The sequence below is a fragment of the Nicotiana tomentosiformis genome, chromosome 1, assembly GCF_000390325.3.
Source record: "Nicotiana tomentosiformis chromosome 1, ASM39032v3, whole genome shotgun sequence".
NCBI lineage: Eukaryota > Viridiplantae > Streptophyta > Magnoliopsida > Solanales > Solanaceae > Nicotiana > Nicotiana tomentosiformis.
Genome location: NC_090812.1, coordinates 157,820,443 through 157,830,191, shown reverse-complemented (window position 1 = coordinate 157,830,191; position 9,749 = coordinate 157,820,443). Strand labels below are relative to the sequence as shown.

The window sequence follows — 9,749 nt, the reverse complement described above, 5'->3', positions numbered from 1 at the left end:
ACTGAAAATTATTCACTATTTATTGTCCTTTCAAACAAAGAAAAGAAAAAAGATTAAAAAAAATCAAATAAGTGATAAATTGATAAAAAGCAGACTCTATAAATATTTCCATCTGCCCCTTATAAGGAACCATACCAATTATTAGGTTCTTATGATCTAATCTTAAGCATCGTTCCTAATCAATAGAAATGACTCTCGCCGGAGAATTCTTCGCAAGATTATGAACTCTAACATGTTCTCAGGTAATGCTTGCACAGAAACACTAGATTCGTCAGACAAGCCTTCAATGTCTACCACTGTGGATTTGGTTAACCCCAATGACTCACCACTTTTACCTAATCCTATAATAAATTATACATCTACCAACAAAATTCAAGTGGGAGATGGTCCCCGCCTCCCACTTCATACCAAAATTCCCCACTTTTCAACTCACACAGCAACAAATCAGCCAAATCCAACTCTCTTAGGTCCCAATCAGATTCCACAAAATTAATTAATACCCCAAAACCAGGGAGATCTGAACCATGGGCCACAAGATCTGAAACAGAAAGGTGCAAAAAGGGATGACCCACTAGTCTTAGAACACATCCAAACGAGAGTTCCCTCAACTTCTAGTGCTTCTCAATTAGTAGCTCAACAAGAAAACACATATGTAGATGCACTCCAAAATCGACCTTCAGAGACCCAAAGTCAAATACGACTCATAATGAGGCCAAAAAACCAGTTGTAGTATTCACAGAGAAAGAGGACGAGCTTCTCGTTGCTACCTGCAAATGGACCATTGTTGGTAAGTTCCTCAGAACAAGACCTTCAATCGAATTCATTAGAGTTGAGTTTGCAAGGATCTTTCTTGGAAGATGAAATATTCGTATTGGAGATAAAGATACGCAACACGTGTTCATTGATTTCGACAACAAGGATGATCATATGGATGTATATTCCATACCTTTCTTGCAATTTGGGGATCATATAATGAAAATTCAGAAATGGAATAAGAAGTTTAGAGAGGGTGCTGAAACAACCTTGGCCTCTATCTGGATTAACCTTCCAGATTTACCTTGGCATTACTATGAATGGGTTACTTTGTGCACGATTTTAGAACCAGTGGAAATGCCTCTAAGCATGTATAAGTCCACCCTCTCAAAGACGAGGCCTACTACTGCAAAAGTTAGGATTAAGATTCACCTAGCTAAGCCTATGATTAACGATGTATTAGTTGAAATAAAGAAGAAAGATGGTAGCTTGGAAGCGATTGTGCATAAAGTGGAGTATAAGACCTTTCCTGCTTATTGTTTTTATTGTAAAGTTCAGGGTCATAGTGATGATAGATGCAGGGTCCAACATACTGAATTGAGGAAGGGAGCAACAACCTCAGATAAGCCTAAAAAGGATACGGGAACCTATTTAAGGATTCAGGGTCTTGCCAGCAAATCCAACAAAATGGAACATACACCTATGTAGGTGGATACGCCAAAAAGCCAACTAGTGCCTCCAGTTGTACCTGGGAACCCAATCGATCGGGAGATTCGAGTTGTCAGTGTAGGAGAAGCCAGAAAAAAGTTTACTGGGGATGAAGGTTGGCAAGAACTTGAAAGAAGAAATGGTAAAGACTTAAATAATAGAAGGAATAAAGCCTCCAATAATAGTGCAAAAGAATCTAACTTGATCCAAAATTCTAAAATGAATGGAGGATTTCGATTTTTCAGAAGGAAAACAGGTCAAAATGTCATTATTATCAATCACAATGATAGTGGGCAGCAAATTAGCATGGATATTACAATCAATGGGAGCATATTAACTGGAAAAAAGCCTTCACAACCCCGAAAGACGACCAGACTAGACAAAGAAATGACCTCTAGGAAAAATGCAGTGAAGCCTTTATTCAAGGAGATTCAGAGAACTATTTGGAAGGTGAAGCAAAGGAAGGAGACTGTTCTCCCTGCCGTAGAATACCACCATCAAATTATGCAGGAATCTATGCTTCAAGTTAACCAAGAGGAGACAAGTGTGATTAGAAAGAAGAATATACATTTTGCCACCACTATAAGCATCCCAGGTGAGGTTAGATTGAGGGAGGAGGAGGAAACTAACTCCGAGATGGTAAGCCTAGGTAAAATGTTTGGCTTGGATCCTGATCTTTCAGCTAGGATAGTTGCAAGGAAGGCTAAGGATAATGAGAAGGAAGCCTTAGACGGTGAACCACCATTTCATGATGCTCCTAGTGTTCAATATTTGGTTAACTCTCAGAATGATGACTATGAGAAACTCACTCAATATGGTAAACATGCAGATCCTAGAGGGGGAAACACCAATATCACTAATCCTCGTTCCAACAATGGTGAGGAATATATCCGAGCTAACTGTCTAAACAAGAACTTTAATGATGTTGATATGGAGGCTCTCTCAGAAGAATTGGAGACCTCCAAATCAGATAATGAATAACAAAGGTTGGGCAAGAAAATACTTTAAGATGGCAGTAATTGCTCCAGGAAAGTGCGCGAAAGTGTTACCTATTTCAACAATCTGTCTCTTAGAGGGGTAATAAGCTCAAATGTTAGGAGAGTTGTAATGTTCCTGAAAGGAGGCAAAAGAAACAACAAATTGGAGATAAATGGCCTAATTTGTGGTATTTCTCATGATTAGTACAAAATCATGGAATCTTAGAGGTATAGGCTCTCAAAGAGCTTGTGAAATTACCATTTTTAATTCTACAAGAGCCAGTGGTGAATGCCAGGAAGATTGACAAATATAAAAGGATATTGGATATCAATCTTGTTTTTCAAATTGTGCCAACAAGATTTGGATATTTTGGTCTTCTAACTATGTGATAGATATTCTGGAGGATAGAGAATAACACGTTCCCTTGCAGATTTCTAACTCTGTAGGTACTAAACCCTTTTATATTTCTGTTTTCTATGAAAAGTGTGATGAGACTTTGAGATGTGGATTATGTGGGGAGCTTAGAGATTTAGCTAGTTGGGTTAATGGTCCATGAGGGGGAGGGGTGACTTTAGTGTCGTTTCATGTGAGGAGGAGAAGAAAGGAGGAAGACCTTTTAGAGTTGAAGACAACTTGGATTTTTTGGTTTGTTTAGGACTTCAGGATGTAGGATATTATGGCTCTCAGTTCACCTGGAGTAACAACAGAGATCCACCTAATACTATTTGGGAGAGGTTGGATAGGCTGGTCTACAATGCAGAATGATTTGATTCATTTGGGAGCACAATCCTCACCCATCTATCTAGGTCTTGCTCTGACCATGCTCCATTACTAATATCTGTGGCTAGCACTGACTCAGATTTTGTAAAGTATTTCAAATTTCTCAATATATGGGTAGAACATGAGGAGTACTTGGGAAAAATTCAACAAGCCTGGTCAGAAGAAGTTTTTGGCAATCCTTTGTACATTTTTCATCAGAAGCTTAAGAAAGTGTGCTCTACTCTTGGTGCTTGGTCCAGGCAAGCTTTTGGTGATATATATGAAGAACCAAAGAGGCTTGAATCTCTCATAAGAAGTTTGGATGAAGCAATGATCTTTGATCCATTTTCTGAATGCAGAATGAACTTATCTAAAGCAAGAGCGGAATTTACCAGATTTTTGAAGCTGCAGGAATCAATTTTGAGGCAGAAGGCAAGAGTTAAATGGTCGATGATAACACAACTTTATTTCATGTTGTAATCAAGTATAGAAGGAATAAACTAAACATCCAAAGGATCAAAGAAGATAATGAAAACCTTATGGAAGGTACGGGAGAGGTGGCAGGAGCAGTAGTCGGATTCTTTCAATAACTATTTGGTGCTGAAATAACCATTGAAGATCTTACTGTGCTGGATACGGTGAAGAGAACTGTTACTGAAGAGGATAATGCTTTCCTCACTGAAATACCAACCATGGAGGAGGTTAAAAATAGTGTCTTCGTGTTAGATGCTGATAGTGCACCTAGACCTGATGGTCTTACTGGCAGGTTCTACCAAAGTCCCTGGTTTATTATTGCTGAAACTGTGTTTAATACTATAGTGGTCTTTTTTTATGGAGCTCAGTTACCAAGATTTTTCACTCACACGTGTCTAGTAATGCTTCCAAAGGTGGAATCCCCTCAAACCTTCTCAGATATTAGGCCTATTAGTTTGTGCAATGTGTCTAACAAGATTATTGCTAAGCTCTTAAATTCTAGATTGAGTACCATGTTACCTAGAATCATTTCACATAATCAGAGTGGATTTGTTAAAGGTAGAGCCATAACTGAGAATATTTGTTGGCTCAAGAGATTGTGAATGCTATTGGGAAACATGTTGTGTGGAGCAATGTGGTTATGAAATTAGACATGGAAAAAGCATATGATAGATTATCATGGTCCTTTCTCTCCCTCATACTAAGAAAATTGAGTTTTGCTGAGAGTTAGGTTGACATTATTCATAGATATATTTCAAACAATTGGTACACAATAATTGTGAATGGGAGTAGGCACAAATTTTTTAAATCTGGGAGATGGCTCACACAAGGCGATCCTCTCCCACCATCTCTTTTTGTTTTGAGTGCTGAATTGTTATCCCAATTATTGAATAAACTCCAGAAGCACAGAGTGTACATAGATTTCTAGGTGAGTAGTCATGGTACATAAATCAACCATCTCGCCTTTTTCGATGATACTATTTTATTTTTCAATGGTGGGAAAGCTACTCTTCAGCTGATCCAAGCTACATTAGCAACATATGAACACGCTTTTGGGCAGAAGATAAATAAATCTAAATACAGTTTCTCATTGGCTTCTTCTGCAACACAAAGATCCATTCGTATGATTGAAGAAATAATAGAGATGAGACATGAACCTCTTCCTATCAAATACCTCAATTGTCCTATATATTCTGGTAGAAAAATGTTGTCTACCTTTGTGTGATGACCCAAAAGGTCATCTTATGTTTTCGAACTCGAATCTGCGCTCTTAAACCTTAAAATCTCATTTTTACCGTCCTCGATGTACGTGAGCAGTCCGGGCAAGTTTCCAGAAAGGTTTTATGTTAAAAACTAATGAAATAAAAAATTTTGCCTTAAAAGTTGTTTTTTGTTATCTTCGGTCAACATTTTTGGTAAACGGGTCCGGATTCGTATTTTGACAGTCCTGGTGGGTCTGTGTCAAATTATGGGACCTGAGCGTATGCCCGGAATCGAATTCGAAGGTCCCTAGCTCAAGTTATGAATATTTGATGAGAAATTTAAAAGTCTAAAAAATTAATTATTTTTAAGAATTGATTGGTGTTTGGCATTGTTAGTGTTGGATCCATATTCTGGTTCTGGAGCTCGGTACAGGTTCATTATGATATTTAAGACTTGTTTGTGAAATTTGGTGAGAAACGGAATTGATTTGACGTGATTCGTACGTCTAGTTGACAAAATAGAAATTTTAAAGTGTTCTAGAGAATTTCATTTGAATTGGTGCTAAATTCATAGTTCTAGGTGTTATGTTGGAGATTTGATCGCGTGAGCAAGTTCGTATGATATTTTTAGACTTGCGTGCATATTTGGTTTGGAGCCCCAAGGACTCGGGTGCCATTCGGGCGATGCGTGAGTTGAGTTCAAACCTCAACAAGGCTATTGGTGCAACAAATCTGGTGTGCCCGCACCTGCGAGTCTTTGGTCGCAGGTGCGAGCGATATCCCCGCAGGTGCGACCCAGGCTTGGACTTTATTTTTTTGCAGATGCGGACTTCTCTCCATAGGAGCGGAACCCTGTCCGCAGGTGCGACGCCAGTTGGCCCAGTCGTTTTCCGCAGAAGCGCACGTGCGGATGCGCAGGTGCGAATGTCGTTGGGCAGTGAGTTCATTTAATTCGGACTCCAGCCATTTTTGTCTTCTCATTTCAAAAGGCCTATGGCGATTTTTCAAAGACATTTTCTTCCCCAAATCATAGGTAAGTGTTCCTTAACTCGTTTCTTTCAATCTTTTACTTAATTTTAGAAGAATTCAACCAAAAATCTAGAGTTTTCATGGTAGAATTAGGGGTTAGGGTAGAAACTATGAATTTTGAGAATTTGAGCATTTAGACCTCAATTTGAGGTCGGACTCCAAAACTAATTATATATTCGGGCTCTGGGATGCATGGGTAAGTGCATTTTGGTCCGAACCTCGGATTTTGACCAAGCGAGCTCGGGGTCGATTTTTTCAACTTTTTGGAGGAAAATTTTGAGAAATTTAATTTATTCAATATAATTGATTTCTTTAGCAATATTTGATATTATTGAGTCATTTTTGAATAGATACGAGTGGTTTGGTGTGAATTCCAAAGGAAAAAGCTTTGATTGAGAATTAAGTGGCCTTCAGAGCGAGGTAAGTGTTGTGTCTAACCCTGACTTGAGGGAATTAGGAACCTTAGATTACTTGCTAAGTGAAATTCATGTGAGTTGCGTATATGTGAGGTAACGAGTACTTATGCGCCTCCAATTTACCTTTTTTTTCTTCATATTTCTCTATTTTCTTATATTGTCTCATTCCTATGCTTAATTACTATGTGTTATACTAGTATTGTTCAATTTATCGTTCTTATCACGTTTTCGGGTCTTCTGGTGATAATTGAGTTTTTATTTCAAAGTTGAGATCGATATTATGGAACCAAATGTTGAAGTAAGGTTTGTACTTGTGTATTCTATCTCCATGTTGTTATTTATGCATTACATTATGGTAAGGGAGAGTGTTAATGCATGAAGGGTGATGTCGTGCCATATTGTGAGTGTTAATGCACAAAGGGTGATATCGTGCCATGATATGAGTGTTAATGCACGAAGGGTGATGTCGTGCCATATTGTGAGTGTTAATGCACGAAGGGTGATGTCGTGTCGTTTCTATTAATTTTATGGTGAGATTGAGAGTAAAAGCATGAAGGGTGATGCCGTGCATTTTTCCTTACTGTATTCACTATTCCTGTTGATTCAAGGCATATTGACTACTCTGGTGATCATTCTGTTGTAGTTCTTTATCTTGTATTCCCCTCAGTATTTTCTCATCGCGACATTTCCTATTTAGTTCTTCATTTATGTTATTTGTATATACATTGTTAAATTGTACAGGTTGATTTATAGGTGCCTTGCCTTAGCCTCATCACTACTTCGTTGAGGTTAGGCTCGACACTTACCAGTACATGGGGTCAGTTGTACTGATACTGCACTCTGCACTTTCTGTGCAGATTTTGATACCGGCTCGGGTTGATTGAGATTTTTCTATTGGTCCGTTGTCCGGAGACTCAAGGTAGTTCTGTCGGCGTTCACAGACCCTGAAGTTTCCATCTATCTTTTCTGGTCTACTATTTCTTTCATTCAGACAATTGTATTTCTTTCAAACTATTACTTATAATAAATTTTAGAATGTTAGTGAATTGTGACTCTAGATCCGGGTGGTAGTAATTAATACAGATTTATGATATTCCGTACTTATTATATTTCATCTTAGTTGATTATTGTTAATTGCTGAATGGGAATACGGAATTAGGTTTAATGCTTCTCTAACGTTGGCTTGCCTAGCAAGTAAAATGTTAGGCGCCATCACGGTCTCGTCGGTGGAAAATTTCGGGTCGTGACACTTTGTAGGGATGGTTAGCAAGGTGATTAACAAGTTCAAATGATGGAATATAAAGCTACTTTATTCTGGAGGCATGGCAGTTCTTATCAGGCATGTTCTATTGGCCCTGAATGATCATACATTGGTTGCAGTCCATCCAACCAAGGGTGCTATCGCTACAATTGAGAGGTACTTAGATTTTGTTTTTTGGTCTGGGCAAGAGATTAGTGACAGATATCATTGGTCCGCATGGTTCAAACTTTGTTTCCCATATGAAGAGGGAGGGGCTAATTTTAGAATGTTGGAGGATGTCTGCAAAGCCTTCACAGTAAAGCAATGGTGGAGGTTGAGAACTAAAAACTCCTTATGTTCCCAATTTGTCAAGCCATATATTGTAGAATCTATCATCCACTGATTAGTCAATGGACGGCTGGCAAATCCCATAATTGGCAGGCAGTAGAGCAGAACATCTTATGGAGAGTTAGGAGAGGTAATAACAGCTTTTGGTATGATAATTGGACCTATTTTGGTCCTTTATCTTCTAGGTTAGGCGAAGATGTCGGGTATGACAATACCAAGGTTAATGAAGTATATATGGATGGAGTATGTGAGTGGTCTTTCTTACATATTCCACCTCCTGAAGCTATTAAGACTTTGGCAGCCTCTGTTCACATCACAATTGGCCAAGAAGAGGATGATACTCCAATCTGGACAATTACTATTCAGTGTGGCCTCTGCTTGGAATGCATTAAGACAAAGAAATGATCTTGCTCCTTTTGACTCTAAGTTATGGCATAAAGATGTCCCATTTAAGATGTCTTTCTTGGCTTGGAGAGTTGTCTATAGAAAAATCGCAACAGAGAAAAGGATCACGAGGTTTGGGATTTCCTTAGCCTCTAAATATTATTGCTGCACTTCTCCCGGAATGATCCCAGACGAGGAAACGTATGAACACTTATTTTGTTAGGGGCAGTTTGCACAACAAGTGTGGGCAAGTTTTTCCGGAATAGTTGAAATAGCTCATATGAACATCCCCTTAAGGACTCTATTTGCTAACTATTGGAATCATAAGTACAAAAACTCTATTGTTGCATTTGTTTTCCATATTATGCCTTATATTGTTGTATGTGAGCTGTGGAGGTCAAGGTGTTGTAGCAAATATGAAATGGAGAGGCTATCAGTGGCAAGATCCAAATGCCTTATCAATTTTAACATTTCCCAATTAGTTAACTCTCATTTTGGGAAGTTAACTGTTAACAAAAATTGGGAAGATATATGTAAACTCTTTGACTACTATGTCAAACGCCCACTACTTTTGGTAGTTCCTCTGATTTGGTAGAATAGATTTGGTACTTATGAACCAATAAAATGAGGTATTGATCCGCTCTCGCTCATCACTACCAATGGGGTATCAGTTATTTTCCTTCATTTGGCTACTAAGATGTTTCAGTTTGCTATGTTTGAAAAGTCCAAAGTGGGTAAGTTAACCATGGATCTTGAAAAGTCCAAAGAGCACAGGTTAGCCATAGAGCTTTGATACGATTTCACAATCGGAGATTTATTGATCATATATGGTATCTCCGCATGACCTTTCTTCAATGAAAGCGTCCTACTTTCTCAATGCTCGGACATCCATCAAATGCATTTTTTAGATCTTGTACCTTATGTGGGACAAAAATTTCAAAAGAAACTTATTCACAACTTCTATAATCTCAATCAAAAGGGCAAACCCTGATACTCTAGTAGGCAAATTATTCATATTGTAACATTTTAACAAATTAATTTATAAATAAACCAAAACAACTACAGAATGTGATTATCCTTAGCCATCCTAGAGTTTGATTATACATTCTCTTTTTAATGGTTAAGTAAGGACAAGGATGAAAGGGAAATATCTCTGTTTGAACAATCTGTATAGAACATTAGAAGATGCAAGACATCTCACTTTGACATTAAAAATTTATGCGCCAATGTAGGAGCATGAAATATGGACATTAATAGAAGTTTTACTATGTGAAGACCAAAAAATGTCATATTTAAAGTTAATTATTAATTATGTGTTCTAAGATCTCGGGAAACACTATTTATCATTCCTCGAATTGCGTGTGCAGTTCGTAATTTTTTTCCAGAAAGTTTTTATGTGAAAAATGGATTAAAATGTGAAATAGTGCCTTAAAACTTAACGGGGTTGACTTTGGTCAA

General features: G+C 38.0%; 1 protein-coding gene across 1 annotated transcript; it reads left to right on the top strand.

Annotated features, from left to right (window-relative positions):
- Window positions 1-2,991: 2,991 nt before the first annotated feature.
- LOC138891753 (uncharacterized) lies at window positions 2,992-4,274 on the top strand. The gene is made up of 4 exons (XM_070175500.1): window positions 2,992-3,173; window positions 3,288-3,630; window positions 3,684-3,744; window positions 3,817-4,274. Exons 1-4 carry the CDS (start codon window positions 2,992-2,994, stop codon window positions 4,272-4,274), a joined length of 1,044 nt encoding a protein of 347 aa, XP_070031601.1.
- The last annotated feature ends 5,475 nt before the right edge of the window (window positions 4,275-9,749 follow it).